We start from the raw sequence: 21,654 nt of genomic DNA on the forward strand, positions 1-21,654 counted from the left end.
GGCGTCCTCCTGGTTCCCCCTCTCACCATTTCCAACACGCCATGCCAGGGCTTTGTCTACAGTGCCAGTGACCTCCCACGGGCCAGCTCCAGGGGCACCATCTCCCACACAGACCACACATGGCATGCTGCCTCCAAATTCCTCTCAATCAGTCTCTGAATTTAACTGAATATTATCCCCCTTCCCCACCCTAGAGGATGGGAGTTCATGTTCCTTTTGGAAAAGTGGATCCATCCATGTAATCTGTCCTTTATTACCCCTAACTACTTCTTTCCTCTTTCTCTTTCTATATTCTGCATCACTGAATTCTCTCTCTATGGAGGAGCTCAGATTCCTTTCCTCATCATCTCTGTCCCATCCGTGGGCAGGTAAGGGCAGGTAGAAGCGGGGACTAGCAGAGGCTTGGGATAGGAGACAAAATGTAGGCTTTGCTTCTGAAAAGATACAAAGACAAAGATCTAATACAGAATTCAAAGTTGAATGATAGTTACCTGGTCCTTCATGGGGCTGTAAGCTGGGTGTGTCTTCTAGCCCTCTGATGTTATTCACCTGGAGAAGTGAACGTTCACAGGACTCTGGAAAGGGGACAAAAAAATGGCAAGACTCAGACAGACAGTGACCAGAGAAGAGACCTCTATGTGCTCAAGCTGATGTTCAAGCTCCAAGAACCCCACCTGGGGCTCACCAAAGCCTTCCTCTCCTATTTTTCATTGAGATGCACCTAACTGACTGTAAAACTTCTGTTTACCAACACTGCAGTGGTGCTTACTGGCCATTTTCAATATTTGGGATGTTTCCACCATGCCAGAGAGTCTCCATGTGCTGACTTCATGCCAGTTTCTGCCCACTGTAAGCAACCATGGTTCTGATTTTTTATCACCATTAATTAAGTCCTTCCTTTCTGGAACTGTACTTGTCTCTCCCGATGCTCACGTAGAGTCACACAGCATGTGGCTTTCGGACTGGCTTGTTTGGCTCAGTGCACATTAGACTCTTGAACAACACAAGGTTGAACTGCATGGGTCCACTTCCATGTGGATTTTTGTTACAGTACAATACTGTACATGTATTTTCTTTCTAATGAATTTTTAATAACATTTTTCTCTAGCTTTCTATTTTTAAAAGATTGTATTTATTTGACAGAGGGAGAATGAGCACAAGCAGGGGGAGTGGGAGAGGGAGAGGGAAAAGCAGGCTCCCCACTGAGTGGGGCTCAATCCCAGGGCCCCAGGACCATGACGTGAGCAGGAAGGCAGATGCTTAACTGATTAAGCCACTCAGGTGCCCCTTAGCTTACTTTATTGTAAGAATACAGTATAGAATACACATAAAAATGTGTGTTAATTGACTATTTATGTTATCAGTAAGGCAGCCAGGCAACAGCAGGCTATTAGTAGTTAAGTTTTTGAAGAGTCAAAAGTGATCATATCATTTTACATTCCTACTGGCAATATATATACGGAGTTCTAATTGCTCCGTATTCTCACCGACATTTGGTATTGTCAGTCTTTTTCATTTTGCCAATTCTAGTGAGTAAATGGTAGCTTGTTGAGGGTTTAAATTTGCATTTCCCTAATGGTTAATGTCATTGTACACTTTGTCTATGTGCTTCCTGGAGATTTTCTATTTTTTGCAGTAAAGTTAGGTCCAAGTCTTTTGTCCACTTTTGAATTGGTAGTGTGTCTTTTTATTATTTGTTCATGGAAGTTCTTTACATATTTTGGGTACAATCTTTTGTGAGGGATGTGTATTGCAAATACTTTCTTCCACTTTCTGACTTGCCTTTTCCTATTCTTAACAGTGTGATTAGAAAAGCACATGTGTTTAATTTTGCTGAAGTCCATTTTAACCATGTTTTTCTTTTACATCCAGGTTTTTTGTGTTCTGTATAATTAATTTTTGCCTACCCTAAGCTTGCAAAGATACTTTCCTGTCTTTTCTTCTAGAAGCTTTATAGTTTTAGCCTTAACTTGTAGGTTTGTGACCCAAGTTGAACTATTTTCTGTGAATGGCATGAAGTAGGAGTGGAGCTTTCTTTTTTCTATGGCAAATACCTAGATCTGCCCTTCCAGTTCTCTCTGCCTATGCTTTCCTAGCGTCCTACCCTCCTTGTCCCTCTGTGGTCTTTTCTTTCTTCCCTTTGCCTCAGAAACCAGATACCCTTTCTTCGTGAAAAAAAAATGTCTCCTTGCCTCAGGCTCTGGTCTACACCTCTGCCCCATTCATGGTTCCTTGAGGCCTCATTTCTGAACTATGAACTCATGGCACTGCCTGTACCCCCTCCCTGTATGTGCTGGAGTCACTCAGAATCAGTCATCCGGGCAACTGTTTGACTACCAGTCAACCTTACTTCTTGTTCAGATTTTTGGGCGTATTTGTTTTCCATTTCCCCCATTCTCGTGTAGCATCAGGGTCATGAGATGGATCTCCTTCCGTTGTATTCATCTGTTGTCCATCCCTGAGTTGCTCTGGGATTCCATCTGCAGGCAGGGTGTCACCAGGTGACATCAGGAATATTGAGGCATTTGTCTTCTTCTCCTTCATGTTGAGGCTTTTTTATTCTTTATGAGCAGCTACCAATGATCCTCTACCACTCCATTCTCATTCCTACTACCCTCAGTAGGAGATGATTCTCCTTAGATATGCTTTGTATTATTTATTTATTTATTTATTTATTTATTTATTTATTTTTGCTTTGTACTTTTTAATGTACATCTTAGGCTTTTAGCAATTTGACTTCATTCAAAAGAATAAGTGTGATTGTTAAAATGGATCCAAATTTTATATAAATGTATTAATACATCAAAAAAATTATATACCTGAGATATAAATTCCAGTGAGAGGATACATATTAATGGCATTCTACAAGGCTGGTTATATTCTATGGTTTTTCATACATTGGTCATTTGCAAGGGAAAAAAAACTGACATTTAACAAATAAGTAAATTTATTGTAGACGTTTGGCTTGAGGATGGAGAACTTTTCTTGGGCTTTAAACATTGTTTCACTCTCTGCTACTCTAGTCTGATAAATAATTTTCTCTTCAGCAGGTGACTGAGGAGAAAAGTCCTGAAATTTGGAGCGTTATTAAATGTCTAGTTGTTGGAGTCAGAAACACATTATTATAAGAGTAGTAAACATATAGCAACTACTTTGTGCCATAAATTATTGTAAGTGCTTCACATATATTAAATCATGAAATTCTCCCAACAACCTTATTTGAGATATAGACAGAGATATAGAGATTTATAGTTTCAATGTTTACATTGGAAGACAGAAATTAAGTAACTTGCCCAAGTAGGCAACAGGTAGAGCCAGATGTGAAGCCCGGCAGTGAGGCTTCAGCATGTTTGCCCTTAACTGGTGTGTAGGAGAAGGTTCAAGTCCTAGACCAGTAATGACACTTTGCACAAATCACTCATATCCTCATGCCTTAGTTTCTTTTCCTGGGAAGTGGGAATAACAAAACCCTTATAATAGGGTTGTAATGAAGAGTACTTGTAAAGGTATACCGGGGCTAAAGTGACTTAGCAAGAAATCATAATTTTTGGTATGAATGCTATATGCATTATAATTTAATGATCAGCTATTTGTAATAATATGAATGAAAGGATGATTGAAAAGCTGAAAAAGGTGGCTCTTGTTTAGAAAAGTACATAGTTCATATGTGAGCAATAAACAAATTGCTTCATACGGAGGGCTCACCTTACACCTAGCGGACTGAGAAAGGTCAGGGTCACTACTGTTGTCACTGTTAAGTGATTACTGCCCTTTATTCTCTTCTCCCCTTTACACTCTTCTCTCTCTTAACTAGCATGGAGACCAACACACAGCTTGAACTCAAGATTCTACGATCAAGAGTCAGACGCTCAACCAGCTAAGCCAACAGGTGCCCTTCTCTTTCTTTTCCACCTAGGGCTACTCCTTCCATATTCTCTTCTGCACACAATTACTTCTCTCTCTCTCTCTCTCTCTCTCTCCTCTTCCTTCCTTCCTTTTATCATGGGAAGCATTTACAGAAGTTCCTTCTTGGCTTTCTCTTTGGAACTGCTACCTGGTGCCAAACCTTACCCCTTCCCAGATCCACTGAATTCTTTTTTTTTTTCCCCACTGAATTCTTAACTCACAATTACCACCGTCAGCTCTTTTCCTTAATTATGCCTCGTGGTCACAGTAAGATCTGCTCTTGTGTTCCTGTTCTATCTTCTGAATGGCTGTATCTGCCTGGCAATATTTTTGGATTCCACACCAGGTTGGTTAGTTAGGATCCCATACTCCCGTACAACCCACCACTGGCCTGGCCACCCTCTATCCTCCCCCCACATACACAGGGTCTCCTTCTGTACCCCTCCCCAAGGAGCACTCTCCACCAAGGAGCTCAGCCTCCCTGATCTCTCAGCAGATGAAAGAACAGGTCCCTGTGGAGTCACAAGTACCTAGCTTGTGATGCATTTGGAAGTGGAGCACCTCTTTTGTCTCTTCCTCATCCATGGCTTCATAATGGAAGTTGTCACGAATCACTGGGAAGAGGAAGGAAAGGCAGTTAGAGACCTCCGGGGGTGACCAGGAGCTTCCTGTCACAACTACACACCCCAGGAACACCCTTCACTCCAGCAGTTCAGCAGGAGCCTTCCAGTCCTCAGGGAACCCTGGACTTCAGCAGGTCTCACGGGACCAGAAACGGATGCTGCTTCACATCAAGACGCATCTCACAAGGTTTAAAAAAGGATGGACAGTGGAAAAGTTGTAAATACTTCAATGAACTATTTAGGACAATGAAAACTAATTTAAAATAAACAACACAGATGGAATGTGTCTTGCAACTAGCAACAGAGAAGCAGCAGAGGAATCTCATCAGTAGAAAAGTAGTGGGTACAGAGAAATAGACCTATATGTATATAAAAAAAGAGAGAGCCCCAACATCTTTTAAGGATGGAGGTTTTAAGGGAAAGAAACAAAGAAGCATAGAAACAAGAGAAGAGAAAGAAGAAAGAAAAAGAAAGAAAGAAAGAAAGAAAGAAAGAAAGAAAGAAAGAAAGAAGGAAGGAAGGAAGGAAAAGGAAGGGAAGAACGGAGGGAGGGAAGTGGGAGGGAAGGAGAAAGAGGACTTTAGATCTGGGAAGGCAGGTAATCTGGTTACAAAGGAAGAGGAACAAAAAAATTTAATAAATAAATAAATAATAGGAACTAGCATTTCCTTGGGGTGAGATGGGTGAGGAGAGATACAGGAAACAACAAAAAGATACTCTGCAAGGCCCAAAGAGGAAGTGAGTATCCTCTGAAGTCAACACTGCAGCTGTACCAGGACCCCAGGAAGTGGTAGTAAGAGGTGCAGGAACACAGCCCAGGGCTCCCTGCTTCGCAGCTGCCTTCCGAGGTAACTCAGCCAAAGATAGATGGAAAAGCAAGACTCATAAAACATGAGAAAAAAAAGAATCCAAGAAATAGAGAAAGATCCTGGCCAAGAAAAACAGATGACCAAAGCACACGTCCTGGAGCAGCACCCACTGAGAGGTGACGGTTAAAGGCTCTATCAGAACAAAGATGCTTTGCCATCCGCAGGACACATTGGCTTCTCGTCCAGGCAAACAGGGGAGGAGGGCATGTGGGGAAATGCTTTGTGAGTCAGAGGTCTTGGGAATACAGAGGGAGCCCCAAGTGCGGGTGTCTCTGCACGTCGTACAACCTTCCTACCAGCTTCTTGGCTTTGGACCCCTGACCCGTGTCTTCCTTGGACAGCAGGCTCTAGGAGGCGCCAGCAGTGACCACCCTGGGAAGGGTGGGACAGTGAGCCTCAGCACGGGGAGCCCCAGAAACTAACATGTGTGATGTGGGTGCTGGGGTCCAGGGAAGGGGATCCCCACAGTCCCTGGAGAGGATCAGAGCCCCTGAGATGTGGGCAGTGACAAGTGCCTTTCCTTCCTACCCATGACCTGGGGTCACCTTGGTTACACATATAATACTGACCTGGAATTTATATTGGTGTTTGAGTTCTTTTTTGCCTTTTTCTGACTTGGATATATCATAGTGTGGAAATACTATAGCTTTTATTTTAATCAAGGTATGTTCTTCACAAATCAGCACATCTCATTCTTTACATTGACTTCTCTCACCTTTTCTCTGCTTAAAAATCCTTCATTACCTCCTTATTTCCCAAATAATAAACTTCAAATTTCTTGGCACTGGGCCTGACGGCCCTCAAAAATCCGCACCGACTTCCCTTCTCAGAATTAGCTTCCAACCGCCACACGCCTCTGCCACTGGTCCCTTTCCAGCTGCCATCTCCACAGGCACAGGTACGTGCTGGGCTTCTCTAGTGACTTCTCCACTGTTTGTCTGGAGAAGTAAGTTGACACACAACTGCACCGAATAACATATTTTCTAAGACAGAGGAAATCTTTTAATCTTTGAACAAGTCCACAGGTAACAGAGAGGCTTCCTCCTTCCCTACAAAACCACATTAATTCATGCCTTCTGCCACCAAAAAGTAGAAACTCAAATCCTATGTTTCACAGCATCAAATTCAGGTCCTGGCCGAGCAATCATGTGTGGGGTTACTCGGTTAACCTCTGTCACCCCCACCGGTTGCAAGTTCCATGAGGACACAGGTCATGTGTTTTCTTCACCACTGTAGTCTGTGCCTGTCATGTAGCAGTCGCTCAATAAATAACAGTCAAACATTAATGAAGAGTGAATGAATGAATCAGTGAATGAGATGGGCTTGAATCCCCCAAGGTTGTGGAAAATTATAATTACCATTTTGGAAGCTTCTGCAAATCTCAAGTAAGTCAGGATAGGCCTTTAGGTTAAGATTGCTGAACAGTGCATCCAGAACTGTCTTGTCAAATGTCTTCTCCAGTTCACTGAGCACATCATAGATTACTCTTTCCACTGGGACCTTATTTCTACAAGCTTCTTGAAAGTGCTTAAAAATATTGAAGGGAGAATTATGTAGCTGTGGATTTACAAGTTATAGAAGAAGCAGGTCATAACCAGACCATCTGTTCTCTTGCGAAACGTTAGAATGTCACATGTTTGGATGACTTCTTAAATATCCTCCATTACAAAAATAGACTCTTATTTGACCCTCTCCGACACTGATACACACTTGAGAGGGGAATTTTGAAGAATTAAGGTGGCTTCAAAGTCTAATGATTGTGGGGGCTTTAAGAGCCTGGCCAGAATGCTTCCGGAGTGGCCCTGACTGGTAACGAGAGGCTGTTCTGTTGACCATACAACAACCACTGCCCTCACCCCGGGACTGACCTGGCCTGAAGGGCTTCAGGAAACCAAGTGACCACTCTCCCCTTCTATGAATGTGTCCAACGGGCAAAAAACTTCATAAAGACAAGAGAAGTCTTGTCCTCAGTGTCCCCAGGAAGACCCACCATTAACCTTCACCTGTGTTCTACTGCTCCAGAAATGTCTAAAGAGCAAAAAATGATTTGGACAGAGAGCAGCAAGCATTTGTCTCCGGATTTATCCTAATAGGACCCAACTTGCCTGTGAGTTTCAATAATCTTAGGTTCAAGTGTGTCAGATAAGAGGGCTTTGTAATGAGACATTGCCCAGCTCACTTATTTGCTTTTAGTTACTATTAACGAGATTGTATTAATGTACCCAAGATGCACTGTACTTATGCAGTATTCCCAGTTCCAATGCAGCCACATCTCCACCTCCATACCCTTCCCCCGCTATACTTCCCTCAGAAGAAGGGATGTTTTCTGTGATGCTGTTTCTCCTGTCACCTCCTAACTTAGAGGATGGTGGCAGTCTCCAGGAGGCCCCTCGGCCTGTTCATTGCACCCCGCAGTCTGGCATTACATTGGTGGAGCTGGTATCATAAGAAAAGTCTCCTTACTTACTTTATACATCTGCTTAGGGATAAAGCCACGGTCTCGGAGGCCCATAAGGAGAGGAAATGGGTTTTTTATTGCACTTGCAATCTCCACCTTATTCTCTTTGAAGAGCCTAAAAATGAACTCGTAGAAGACCTGCTCCTCTGATGTTTGGTCTTCTGGGTTCTGGCTCCCTGTGAGCATCCTGGGAAACAAGGACACAACACAAAAACATGACATTTGAGTTTCCAAGAGGCTTGTAATGGGTGATTTTAGACATGAAAGATAGTCAAGGGAGAGCCAACACGTATCCAAGTGTGTTCTTGTGGAAGGACCAGCATAAATGGAATTTATTTACTGGGAGAGTAGTCAAGAGTGCAGTAGAAGACACTTAGCTTATTAAAGACTCATTTGTAACAGTGAAAGAGTTCATCCTGTGGGAACCAAAACTACCGAAAAAGACTTAACCTGAACTTTCTAGGGAAAACATTGGACTTAAAAGTGTTAGTATCTCTATAGGAACTGATAGGATACCATGATGGTGAACTTAATGTGTCAATTTGGAACAGGTTTGGGGATGAGATGAACATTTAAATTGTTGGACTTTGAGTAAGCAGGCCCTCTAAGGTGGGTGGGCCTCATCTAATCAATTGAAGACCCAAATAGAACAAAAAGACTGACCTCTCCATGTAAGAAGGAATTCACCAACAGACCATTTCCAGACTTGAACTGTGCCATTGGCTCTGCTGGGGCTCCAGTCTGCCAGCCCGCACTGCAGATTTTGGAATTGCCAACATCCGTATTCATGTGAGCTAATTCCTTATAATAAATCTCTTTTACACACGCACAGACACATTTTATCTTTTCTGTTTCTCTGAAGAACCCTGACTAATGCAGATTGTTTTTAAAAGTTCACACACACAAAAAAATAAAAAACCAACTAAGGTAATATTACAGAACCTACTACTGATCGACAAGTCTATCTTAAACAAGGTATGCCCGTTATTTGCCTTTTTCCATGTATCATGATATTTACAAGGCATCCATACTGATATTTTAATTCAAATCAGTACGTTTTAATTGCTGTGTAGGAATATTTTACATAAATATGGACAATATTTACCCAATAACCCTTTACTGGTAAATGTTTAGGTCTATCCTTTTTTTTTTTTTTTTTTTTTTGGTATTATGAGCAGTATTTTGGAGACCATCCTTGTTTATATCTCCTTACATGTATATGACAATCATTTCTTTTTAAAAAATATTTTATTTATTTATTCATGAGAGACACACAGAGAGAAGCAGAGACACAGACAGAGGGAGAAGCAGGCTCCATGCAGGGAGCCCAATGTGGAACTCTATCCTAGGACCCCGGGATCATGACCTGAACCAAAGGCAGACGCTCAACCGCTGAGCCACCCAGGCGTCCCGATTTCTTTAGCATTTGTATCTAGAAGTGAATTGCAGACTCATTGGGTCTACTACCTTCAAATCTTTAAGTTGCTAAATTATTTTTCAAAGTGATTGGTCAGTTTACAGCCCTGCCAGGATTTCATGAGAGTTTTTCTCTGTACCTTCATAGACCCTGAGAATTGTCATGCTTCAAAATTTCAGCCAATATGGCTGTCAAGCCAACTTTATTTTGCTTTTATCTATATTAGGAAGCTTTTTCTGCAGTTAAAAGAATACACGTAACACATATGGTCTGGCATCAAGGCAGAAAAGTCCTCTTGACCTGTGCCTCTGGGTTCTTTCCCTTTATCCTGTCCTGTCTGGTGTGTTTCTGGAGATTCCATTGTATATTATACAATTAAAATCACTGACTTAGTTGGGGCGCCTGAGTGGCTTAATTGGTTAAGTGGCTGACTCCTGATTTTGGCTCAGGTCATGATGTCTTGGGTGAGATTGAGCCCCAAGTCAGGCTCCACGCTCAGCCTGGCGTCTGCTTGTCCCTCTCCCTCTACTCCTTCCCCCACTTGTTGCGCGCTCTCTCTCTCTCTCTCTCTCAGACTGTCTCTCAAAATCACTGACTTAGCTGAAACCCTGCAAGGAATGCATTCTGCAAGCAGAATACTACGCTGAATATCCTCTGCCTAGAAGAACCCTCCTCTTTTTCAAGAATAGCTTGGTCATCACCTCTGAGAGCTTTCCCTCACATTCTCCTGTCTAATATGCTCCATTGGTGGTTTGCCTCTATTAGACAGAGCGAGATCATTCTTGGTTATTCCAGATTGTTCATTGACCCCACTTGTGGTATTATAAACAGGGAAGGGAAGGTATAGTTTTGCAAAAGCATGTTCAAGTTGCCCATTTCTTTTTTTTTTATTAAAGATTATTTATTTATTTATTTGAGAGAGAGCACAAGCAGGGGGAGGGCCAAAGAGAGAAGCAGACTCCCCATTGAGCCAGGACCCCAACGCGGGGCTTGATCCCGGGACTCCAGGATCATCATCCAAGCCGAAGGCGGGCACCCAATCGACTGAGCCACCCAGGCGCCCCAATTTGCCCACTCCGTAATGAACTTACACAAAGGCAAGTGCAGGCTCTGGATGCAGATTATTTGAGGACACATCCTGGCTGGGCTTCTTACTTGCTCCAGCCTTGACCAACTTTGTGAGATTCAGTTGCCTGATGTGACACAAGAGTAGTAATGGTATCCATTTATAGGATGTGGGGGCAGAGAAAAAAAAAATATAGGATGTGGGGAAGCTTGAATAGGATGTGTGTGTTGAGCGTGTAGAACAATTGAACAGGAAGTCTTCTTAGTTAGCTACAAATAGAAGAAATCTCAAGGAAAAGACCCAGCAGAGGTAGATCTCTCCCATCTACGATGCAGGGGCAAGATTGGTATTCTGCGTCGTAAAATCAGGTCAAAGACACCCCTCCATAAGGTTTCGATTAACAGTCACAAGAATATGTGTTTTTCTCCAGTTTGATAGAGAGACTTGTGTGTATATTCAAAAGTAGGCCTCGTCATTCTGTATCTAAACCTGCCGTGGAAGTGTTATCTCTTCTTGGAGGCCTGAAAGACCCCTAGATTCCAAACATATGGTCATAACTGGGAAAAGTAATTTTCAAACTCAAAAAGCTTTGTAATTCTGGTTCTTACTGGATAAGTGGTTCCCTTTGCTGACAATATCTTGATAAACTTCTTTGTAATTCTAAAGGTGTAAAATACTTGTAAGATTTTTTTTTTTTATCCCACCATAACAGGGTTATTGGAACTTCCCCTTTCATATAGTATTAGCATAGAATGAAGCCCATTCCTTCCCTGAATTCCTTTAAAAAATAAAAAAAACTTCTGGTTAAAGATAGTTGACCACAGACAAGTGCTTTGCTCCCCTCAGACAGAAGACTCCCTAAAATAAGAGTAAGGGAATTAAAGGGAGTTAGATGAGAAATCGAAACCAACGTTTGGAAGAGAAAAGTGATTTGAGGCTAACTGCTGTGGCCAGTGGCAGATAATCCCAGAGGCAAGAAAAGGGCCCAGTGTGTCCTGCAGCCTCCCAGAGGCAAATGGAGCCTGGAAGGGAGATGAAAGTGTGAGCCAGCAATCCTAAAATCCTAAATTCTTAAATGATCTGCTCCCCAGCTCCTCTCTGACTCCACCGTGTGGTGCACTAACATCCAGGCAAGAGACTAGAGGCTGCTTCTTAAGAAAAATATTAGATGACTACAGGAAAAAAAAAGTCTTCATCTTCAGACATTTGGGATTCACACAGCCCAGACCACAGGTTTTCAAGCCCATCTCAACAAATGGAGTTGCAAAATAGCTTTTCAGTGCCTCTCCCTTAAGTAGGAACAAACAATAGGCCACACACATTTGTGAAACCTACCACAGGATGGAGCGGAATCAAGATGAGCAAAGAACAAAAATTACCCCAGCCTACATAGAAATAGTGCTGGGGACAGAAGAGCGTTTCCAAAAAACAAGTAGTAACCTATGAATGGTCCAGGATGCCATAAAGAAAAGATCAGAAAATAAGACAATGGGCCTGGAAATTTAAAATGATTGGTAAAATTTAGAAAGACAAGAAGAGGGGCAGCCCGGGTGGCTCAGCAGTTTAGCGCTGCCTTGGGCCCAGGGCCTGATCCTGGAGACTGAGGATCGAGTCCCACGTCGGGCTCCCGGCATGGAGCCTGCTTCTCCCTCTGCCTGTGTGTCTACCTCTCTCTCTCTTTCTCTCTGTATGTCTCTCATGAATAAATAAATAAAATCTTTTTAAAAAAATAAGACAAGAAGATTAGCTAAAATGCTTATAAAATAAGGAGAGAATTTTCCCAGAGCACAGCTGGTAACAACTCTCAAGGGGCAGGTGGGGGAACTCCAGCAACTAAACTCGAAACCCTCTATGTCTAAAACAGTTATGCAAATCTATAGATTCAGAGGCAAAAGGAAATGACTAAAAAAATATATACCCTGATCAGTTATTCATGTGTGGAGGCAAAATATTTATGCAAGGTACACTGTGGTGAGCAGAGCATAATGTACATCTGAAATGACTGTAACAGCGTGTGTCAATCAAACTTCAGTTAAAACAAACAGTTGTGCAAGGGCTCAGAAAATATTTCACTCCTGCACCATCTGTGTTGGTCACACAATTTTCAATGCCATGTTCTTTACTTCTGGGCAAGGGTAAGATTGCATCTCCCTGCCGCCTTGGACTGATAGGTATCACTTTGGCAGAATTTTGAGCTAACGGCTGATCAGTCATGCTCACTGTTCCTCTGTTACAGTGGCTGTCATTTCAGATGGCAGCTACTCCTCAGCCAGAGACAGAGTCCAGGGAGAGGCTTCCCTGAAGCAGAGGCCAGTGACTCACCAAGATTTTGGCATCGTTTTTCCAATGGAATAATCTACTCCTTTCTTCCGACACACCCTCTGGGACAAATTATTTGATGATGTGCTACAATAAGAGAATTAAGAAATCAGTACCAGCAAAGTTTGGTTACATAAGAAATGACAAGGATCACTAAAATCAGTTAAAATACTGATGTCTAAAGCCCATAGATTTTATTGAAAACAAAAGCATGTCTCAAAAATTATTTTAAAATAGTGGTTCTCAAAGTATGGTCCAGGGACCCCTGGGATTGTGTGAGACCCTTTCGGGTATGACCAGGGTCAAAACTGTTTTCATAATAGTACTAAGGTCTTTTTAACCCTTTTCTCTCTTGTCCTGTCACGCATGATTAGTGGACTTTCCCAGAGGCTACGTGTTCTGTGGCATCACAGCAGATTGAATGCAGAGCCACTAGAAGAATCCAGCTGTTTTCTACTGAGCCAACTATTAAAGAGATCTGTGAAAAATAAAACCTTGCTAATCCTCTTACTAATTTACTATATTTTAGAAAATAAAATAAAAAACACTGTTACTTTTCATAAAATATGTCATTTATATTAGCAGGTAATTAGTTCATTATTATTTTTTTAATGAACAAATAAATATTTAGGTCCTCAAAGTCTCAATTCTTAATTGGTAAATATCAATCGATGTAATCTACATGAACAAAATCTAGCTTTTGGAGTTCTGACTAATTTCCCATTCTCAATTGGATCTAAAAGATAGCTGTTTGTTCAAAGTAATAATACCAACTACGTGATTAAAGCATTTGGGAAAAGCAAAATGACAACAGCAATGTTGGTAAGGACAGGAGAGAGAAGTTTGTCACATTCTGTTATAGGATGCATGCATCACCCACGAAGCAGGATAGTGTAATTTGAAGAATATGAAGAATTTGAAGATATGAAGAAAATGAATGGTGTCAAGCAAAATAAAAATAAATAAATAAGTAAATAAATAACTGATATGACTAGTTGTAAATATATATTGCAACCTCTAGGGAAAGCACTAAAAATGTTTTAAAAGAAGTATAATTCATATGCTGGAGGAGAAGAGAAAATGAGGTCATAAAATGTTCAATTAAAACCATAAAAGGCAGAAAAAGAAAGGAAGAAAAAGTAGAAATAAAGACAAGAATAACGAGTAGAAAACTTTTGCAAACTACTTTCTATTCATTATTAATCCAACTACACGAATACTCTGAATGTGAATGATCTCAATACAATTAAAAGACAAAAATTGGGGCACCTGGGGGGCTCAGTCACATAAGGGGTTAATTGTCTGCCTTTGGCTCAGGTCATGATCTTAGGGTCCTGGGACTGAGCCCCGCATTGCATCAGGCTCCCTGCTCAGATGAAAGCCTACTTCTCCCTCTCCCTCTGCCAGCTGCTCCCCTTGTTTGTGCTCTTTCTCTCTCTCTCTCTCTCTCCCTCTCTCTCTCTCTCCCTCTCTCTCTGTCAAGTAAATAAAATCTTTTTTAAAAAAAGACAAAGATCAATAGAGTGAAAAAACAAAACAAAACAAAAAAATACCCAACTATATACTATCTATAAGAAAGCCACCTTAAACATTAAACCACAGATAGGATCAAAGTAAAATGATGGAAAAAGATGTACCATGCCAACATTAATCAAAGGAAAGCTGGGGTAGTTATATTAATTTTGGACAAAGCAGACTTCAGAACAAGGAACATTCTCAGAGCCAAAGAGGAGCATTATAGAGTGATAAAGGGGGCAATTTCTCTAGGAAGACACAGCAATCCTTAACGTGCATGCAACTAACAGAGTAGAATCAAAGTACATGATCCAAAAATTGATAGAACTACAAGGAGAAACACAAATCCACTACAATTGTTGGAGATGCCAATGCCCCTATGTTAGTAATTAATAGATCAAGCAGGCAGAAAATCAGTAAGAATACAGTTGACCTGAACAGCACCATCAATCAGTCTGATCTAATTGACATTTATAGAGGATTCCACTCAACAACAAAATACACATACCCCTCAAGCTCGCATAGAATATTTACTAAAATATGCCATATTTGGGGCTATAAAACGTACCCTAACAAATCTCAAGGGATAGAAATCATTTAAAAATATGTCCTCAGAGCACAATAAAATAAAAGTAGAAATAACCGATAGCTGGAAAACTCTCCAAATACTTGGAGTTAAAGAACACACTTCTAGGGTTAAAGAAGAAATCTCAAGAGAAATTGCAAAATATTTTGAGCTAAGGGAAAATGAAAACACAACTTATGAAAATTTATGGCATGTAACAAAAGCAGTGCTCAGAGGGAAATGCACAGCATTGAATGCACATATTAGACATGAAGAAAGATTGATTGATTGATTGATCTATTTATTCATGAGAGACTCACACAGAGAGAGGCAGAGACACAGGCAGAGGGAGAAGCAGGCTCCATGCAGGGAGCCTGATGTGGGACTCGATCCCAGGACTCCAGGATCATGCCCTGGGCCAAAGGCAGGCACTCAACCTCCGAGCCACCCAGGTGTCCTTTTTTTTTTTTTTTTTTTAAGGAAGATCTAAATGAATGATCTAAGCATCTACCTATAGAAAGTAGACAAAAAAGAGAAACTGAGATCAAATGCAAGCAGAAAAATAAATCATAAAAATTAGAGTGGAAATCAATGAAACTGAAGAGGAAAATATCAGAATATCAATGAAGCCAAAAGCTGACTTTTTTTTTTTTTAAATCAATACAATTAATAAACTTCTAGCATAGCTAACAAAGGAAAGGGAGAAGACAGACATTATCATCTCCCATCTCTCGGAAACAGGTGCAGGAGCAGCTGCGGGCCGCATCCCTGGCTGCCAGAGTGAGGATCCTGGGTGCTGAGCACCTACCTGGCTGCAGCTGTTGGTATCAAAGCTGGTACCTTCTTGGGACCCAGCCAGCATTAGATTCCGGGTTGGAGTGGTTTCCATACACTTTCACCTTGCTTTAGTTTTTAATAAGAACGTGTTGATGTGTCTGCCTTGTATCTTTAAAAGACAACTAACTCCCTTCCTTCCCTAGTCAAATGTGTAACAACCCAGAACAGATAAAGGAACGGCTCCCTCCCCACCTCCCCACCTAGTTGCATTTGCTAATACTGAGTCTACTTTCACTTCCCCTCACTTGTTGGTGTTCAGAAGACTGCTCAGAGGGGCTCTGAGCAGAACTTTCCCCCACCACCCAGAAACCGGAAGTTTGACAACAAGCATCTAATTTCAATTTTACTTTTTCTAAAAGGAACTTTTCTGGGCAGAGTTGTCATTTGGGATCGGGGTAGGGAGAGAGGAGGCTTGGGGAAAATGAGAAGATTCGTAGGGCATGGGAGTCATAGAACCCTGCAGTGATGAGGCCTCAGGAGGACCAGAGAGATCCACCAACGCCAGTCCAGCTGCATGGCTTTTGCAAGGAAATAAGGTGATATGAGTCAAGGTGGCCCCACATTTCCCCAGCAGCCAATCTGCTGTGATTTAAGAAATCTAATGTCCCTATTATTTATTTATGTGTGATCTCATTCTGTCCTACTCCTGTGGGATGAATGTGAAGACAGACATAACCACTGCGGATGCCGACCTTAACAGGAGATGGGGAACAAAAACAAGAGGTGAGGACTGGCCAGTGGTTGAACCGGCTGCCTCCACCTGCCAGCTTCCACCCCACCGAGTCACGGAGCTGGCCCAGGATCAGCCTGCAGCGGACGCTTCCTGCCTTTGTGCCTTCCCAGAGTGCTGAGGAGAAGGTCTACCAGTTGATTGATCTCTTGTGTGTGGCACCCAAAGGGTAAAAGTGAAATTGCTGAACAGGGTGATGCAGCTATACCCACCCTAGCTTCCCCACTGCCCAATCTCTAGGGCAATTCTCAGCCCCAGGGAGGGAGGAGCAGGGCCTCCTGGATTTCCACAATAGATGGGTCACTGCTCATGCAAAGGAAAGAGAGAGCAAAAAGGTCTACTTTGCTCAACTGGATCCAGGTTGTTTCCATGTGAGAGGGCATAGTACGTGTGGGCAGGAAGTGACCTCCACGTTTGCCCCTGCCTCTCTGCTCAGGTGATCCTGAGAGGGAAGAAGGAAAGCCAGACATTTCAGGTCTTCTCTAGAAGGGTGGACTGGCCGGGTACAGTACTCAGCCTGGATTGGACTTGGGGCTGAGAAGGGCAAAGATGCTCAGGGTTATAAGGTGGGAAAGAGGTTCCTCAAAATTGCTGGAAAGCAGCCAGAGGCCGGAGAAAAGTCCGCACTCCTGCAACGAGAGGGAAGTGCCAAGTTTGTGCAGAGATGCCTGGCCTGCCAGTCTAAGTTTTCTTGAATACATGGGCACTTTACAAATGCCAGGGTGGTTAGAAAAAAAATGTGCTTCAACTAGTCACTGAAATTGGGGTGACAGGCTTCCCGTGGTTGATGAAGAAAGGGTTTGGGGTTGACATTACTAGACCTTAAAGGACAATGTGATGTTAGCTACCAAGTGCATCACATTTGTGTTTGTGCATAACTTTTTTTTTTTTTTTTGACACATAGTCGGCCTTCATGCTGTAAAAGATTTGAAGCAACTTACAAAAACACACTGGATCAGCATAAACTTGGAAGAAAAAGAAGTGGGAGCACAAGTACAAAGCACTTGTACAAAGCACAAGTACAGTGAACAAAACTGGAGGACTAGAAATCCAGAAAGGACAATGGATCCAAGGCAGGCAAATGGGAGCCAGGGCACCCGTAGAATCCAGGGCCTTGGACAGAGCGGTGGGCCTAAGCAGGCAAGGCCTGGGGAGCCAGAAGCAAAGCAGGATGTTTCCAAAGTATGTTTTACCGAATCCTGCTTCTTCTGGCTCATTCTATTTTTTTAAAGATTTTATTTATTTATTTTTTCATCAGAGACACACAGAGAGAGAGAGAGAGAGAGAGAGTCAGAGACACAGGCAGAGCGAGAAGCAGGCTCAATGCAGGGAGCCCGACACAGCACTCCATCCCAGGTCTCCAGGATCACACCCTGAGCTGAAGGCAGGCTCCAAACTGCTGATGCCACCCAAGTGTCCCATTCTGGCTCATTCTAGATGTGCTAGGAATTAGCATAGATCTGTTTGCAAAGTATAGGGGGCCAGAGATTTCTACCCTGCTGCCCACTTCTGCTCTTTCTTTCCTCCAAAGAAGTAAGCATCCATCTGGGGGACAGATTCCAGATTTCAGGGGACGTCTTGCCAGTGGGTGGGGGCAGCATGCGCCTACCAGGGGCTGCACACATGGGACCGCCTGCCAGCACCCACTGCCCATCCTTTCTCTCTCCCTCTCTCACTTGGTGGGAGAAAGAGGCTGTTCGGCTGAGGCTTTCTGTTGGGCATAGCTGTCCTCTCACATGGGGCGCGGTGGCCCAGATAAGGCCTGGCATGGACTGCAAGAGCCCACTGGGGAGTCCCCTGTCTCTTCTCTTCCTGCCCTTAAGCAGCAGGCAGACCCAGGCCACCACTCAGCTGGGCAATGACATAAATGTGCCAGTTTCTCTTGCTTAGAAGCACAAGGTCAAGTTTACAAGCAAGTCTTAGTTTGCAGTATCCTGTGTTAGCCCAAATAACAATAAGCTGGAATTTTAGCTTGTATCTCCCACCATCTTGTTTTTCTCTATATTCACTAGAGAATCAATCTCCCTGAGATAACAGATCCTGGACCAAGACCATCTATGCCCATCAGAGAGTCCCTGGTCCCTAACACAGGGGTAGAGTTGTTTTCTTTCTCTTCCCTATGACCTATTGGATAAGATTCTGGCCTCCCTCCTTTCTCTGTTTTCCCACCAAACTTAGGGCAAGTAGGTGGTAATTTCTGAAGGCCGGTCAATGCTTTCTTTCTACCTGAAAAATTCCTCTCCACTTTGCTAAGCATGCTAAGATCTGGTACTTGGGATCGGGAAAGTGAACTGCAGAGTCCTGATCACAATCCAGTGCTTTGCCCCTGCTTGCCAAAGTCTACCAAACTCCCATCTTTGAACACTAATGGGATGTCCACTACTTATATGTCCAGGGAGATCAGATAACCAAGCTCATATTGGTCAAATTTCTGCAAAGATTCATTGCCCACAATTCATTCTCTGATACCAACTTTTAAGCAGTTAGAGTTTCAGGGTATGAGTACCAAAGCTGACACCCAGGCAGGAAATCAATTTCTTAGACGTATACTGGGTAACTCCCAGAATTTACAGGAAGGCCAAAGACTGGGGATAAGCAAATAAGCAGTCTGGGCAGTAAAATCCCCAGCCCAGGCCATTCCACGGCCCTTGGGCACATGGTGCGCGGCCATTGATTTGGCAAATACGTTCCTTCCATTCTGGTTAGAAGGGAGGATCCGAAAGTTTGACAGAAAAGAGCATTCATTTACATTTTTGTCTTGGGGTTATATTAACTCACCTGCCTCTTGTCATAATATCGTTCAAAGAGATCTGGATCCACCTGGACATCCCACAGAACATCACACCGATTGATTACCTTCATGACATCATGGTGATCGGACAGGACGAGCAAGAGTTGGCCAGCACACCTGCTAAGGAGGAATAAATTATTGACCCTCAACAACGGAGGTGAATCTCAAAAGCATTATGACGACCCCAAGAAGCCACACATCAAAATGCACATATTGTATGTTTTTCATTTATGTAAGACTTTGATACAGACGAAAAGAGTCTGTAGTATAGGAAGCACATGAGTGGTTGCCTGATGCTGGGGTGGGGGAGGAGGCTCTCTGCCAAGGATACAAGGGAACTTTCTGGAATGATGGAAATGATCTGTATCTTAATTGTAATTATGATTACATTTGCTAAAACTCATCAAGTTAAATGTACACTTAAGATGAATGTGTTTTATACCTCAATAAAATTGAGCTAAAAAGGAATTATACATAATTTTAGTAAATTCTCAGTACGTATGTCATTGAAATAACAGCTGAAGTTTTCCCATTATTCCCAAGCATGTGTTGCTTAGATAAAAACATCTTTTATCTTTATTCACATCTTTTTCCAGTTTAATCATTTCTGTCCAATCTGGCGTTTATGTTTCCACTCCTGCCGTTTTTTTGTTTTTATTTTTCCTTTGCCTAATCTATCTCTTGGCGGGTCTAAAGGAGGAGATTCTTGGTTCCAGACTGGGATGTCCAATGTCCATGAAAGGGTTTTCCAGAGTAAGCGGAGGCCTTCACGTAAATGAGGTGTGACAGCTGGGGTCCAAATCCCTCTCACTGCCCACGTCCCTGCACTGCACAGTGCTGTGTGCTCTGGAGTGCTGGGGCACCACAGCACCCTCCCCTCAGCAGTGGGCATCACGTTGACTCCTGGGCCTCCTTCCATTACCATAGACCTCCTGAGGCTTGTAGGCTTCCATCATCCTTACAGTGGTGACCTACCAGCACCAGGGCTGGGCCTGTTGCTCTAGAATCTGCTCGGCCATGCTGGTGCCTCCATAGCAAGCGTGGAAGGGCTCTCATTCAAACAGGTGAACCTTCGTTTCAAGGCTTCTTAGACCTCAGAACTGTTTTTCCCATCTTTTTTTTTTTTTTCCCCGAGGAACATATGGATGTCCTGGTAAGGGGTACTCATGGGTATAACACATTTGCTAATTATTGATTTAAATAAAGTTAAACAAATTTCTATGTTGTGGTGTTTCTCAGAGACCTTACATGCCAGTGTACATAAGGAAATCTTTAAAGGGTGTGTGGAGGGGATATATTGCTTTCCCTGAAGTGACTGTTCTAGTGTCTTCTCTCAGCCCTGGCTCTGCCTTAGACCTGACTTCACATCCCCAGCCCTCAAATGCCTGCCGGGCCCCTGGCCACTTTCCTGCCCAGAGGTCCGCCTACCTCTGCATGACTTCAGATTATATTCAAGTTCCCTGTAATCTCAACTTTCTTAGGCAATATTTTTATCCTGACAAATTATGGGCATTTCTGAGTCTCCTCCCCTCCCCTTTTGCTTGTTTTTTAAAGCTTGATGATTTCTAGTAAATTTGTTCAGTCGTATAAGCGTCACCACAATTCAGTATGGGAACATTTTCATCCCCCCCCTCAAAAAAAAAGTACAGAATAAGGGCAAGTCCTGGGGAAGCAGAAGTGAGAAGGGAAACACACAGATAGTAGATTCCCAGTACAGCTCCTGTGGCCCCTGGGGCTGGACCCCTATGCCTCCTCCCCTCTGCTCACCCCTCCCCAGGCTGGTCTGGATGGCAGCGCCCCCACCTCCCCCAAACACCCCAGGAACCTCACAAGTGTCTGGACGGAGATGGAGGGAGGCTCAGGCACGGTCTTCAGCTTCCTGCAGGATGTGCTCCTAATACTTTCACTTTTCTTTTCTCCGGAAGCCTGGCCCTCACTGCATGTGGCAAAGCACAGACTTCCTGTTTCACCCACTGGCATCTCCCTGCTGTTTTCTCCGTCTTCCAAGAGTGATCCCAGGGCCCAGCCTCTGGACTGGTGAAAGGGGAAGGAGCAGATGGCAGACCTAGCATCCAGGTGGGTTTTTGTCCCAGCTGCTTTATTCTTCATTTTTTTGGTGGTTGGGCTCTGATAGTTAATTTCCTGGCAGCAGCTACAGGGTGGAACTCAACTATTGAAACTGTGAGCCTCTCTCTTTGTAAAATATTGTCTTCCAAAGATAGAGAGGCATGTGGGATTTAACCAGAGACTCTGAGAAAGGGGGACAGACGTGGGAGTGGTGGAGGGAGCGGAGACACAGCTCAACTCTTTTTCTCCTAAATTTTAGCCCACTGTTGTGAATAGAACCGGGATTTGCTCTCTACTGTCCTCTTCTGTGCTCTGTGATTTACACTCTGCCCCAAATGGGCAATTAATTCAATTATTATCCATTGCCCAAGTGACTAGCAGTAGTTAGTGGAAAAGAGACAATAGGGAGAGAACATTTAATTTCCTCTCTAGTGAACCTTTTATATATTTTTCTTAAGCACATTTATAATTGCTTCCTTGAAATAAATTCC

At 43.0% G+C, this 21,654-nt stretch overlaps 2 protein-coding genes across 17 annotated transcripts in view; one reads left to right on the forward strand and one right to left on the reverse strand.

The window, feature by feature from the left end:
- The window catches only part of LOC121497956 (nuclear body protein SP140-like protein), a 66,789-nt gene extending 45,785 nt beyond the window's left edge, over window positions 1-21,004 (reverse strand). For 7 of the 12 annotated variants that reach the window (XM_041767827.1, XM_041767822.1, XM_041767820.1 and 4 more), the window contains exons 1-7: window positions 20,927-21,003; window positions 19,084-19,213; window positions 12,662-12,745; window positions 7,866-8,043; window positions 6,757-6,925; window positions 4,437-4,520; window positions 492-575 (exon numbers count right to left, since the gene is read on the reverse strand). In XM_041767827.1, coding sequence (XP_041623761.1) covers window positions 492-575; window positions 4,437-4,520; window positions 6,757-6,925; window positions 7,866-8,043; window positions 12,662-12,745; window positions 19,084-19,145 — 661 coding nt within the window. In that variant the 5' untranslated portion in view covers window positions 19,146-19,213; window positions 20,927-21,003. Of the gene's footprint in view, window positions 1-491; window positions 576-4,436; window positions 4,521-6,756; window positions 6,926-7,865; window positions 8,044-12,661; window positions 12,746-15,546; window positions 15,717-19,083; window positions 19,217-20,071; window positions 20,090-20,926 lie in introns of those variants that run through there. The other 5 variants (XM_041767823.1, XM_041767818.1, XM_041767819.1 and 2 more) reach the window with 5 other exon arrangements.
- A 20-nt stretch (window positions 21,005-21,024) lies between these two features.
- SP110 (SP110 nuclear body protein) overlaps window positions 21,025-21,654 on the forward strand; it is a 40,471-nt gene continuing 39,841 nt past the window's right edge. For 3 of the 5 annotated variants that reach the window (XM_041767830.1, XM_041767831.1, XM_041767832.1), the window contains exon 1: window positions 21,025-21,172. In XM_041767830.1, the coding sequence (XP_041623764.1) occupies window positions 21,153-21,172 (20 nt within the window). In that variant the 5' untranslated portion in view covers window positions 21,025-21,152. The remainder of the gene's footprint in view (window positions 21,173-21,654) is intronic. The other 2 variants (XR_005989581.1, XM_041767833.1) reach the window with 1 other exon arrangement.

The sequence above is a fragment of the Vulpes lagopus genome, chromosome 8, assembly GCF_018345385.1.
Source record: "Vulpes lagopus strain Blue_001 chromosome 8, ASM1834538v1, whole genome shotgun sequence".
Taxonomy (NCBI): Eukaryota; Metazoa; Chordata; class Mammalia; order Carnivora; family Canidae; genus Vulpes; species Vulpes lagopus.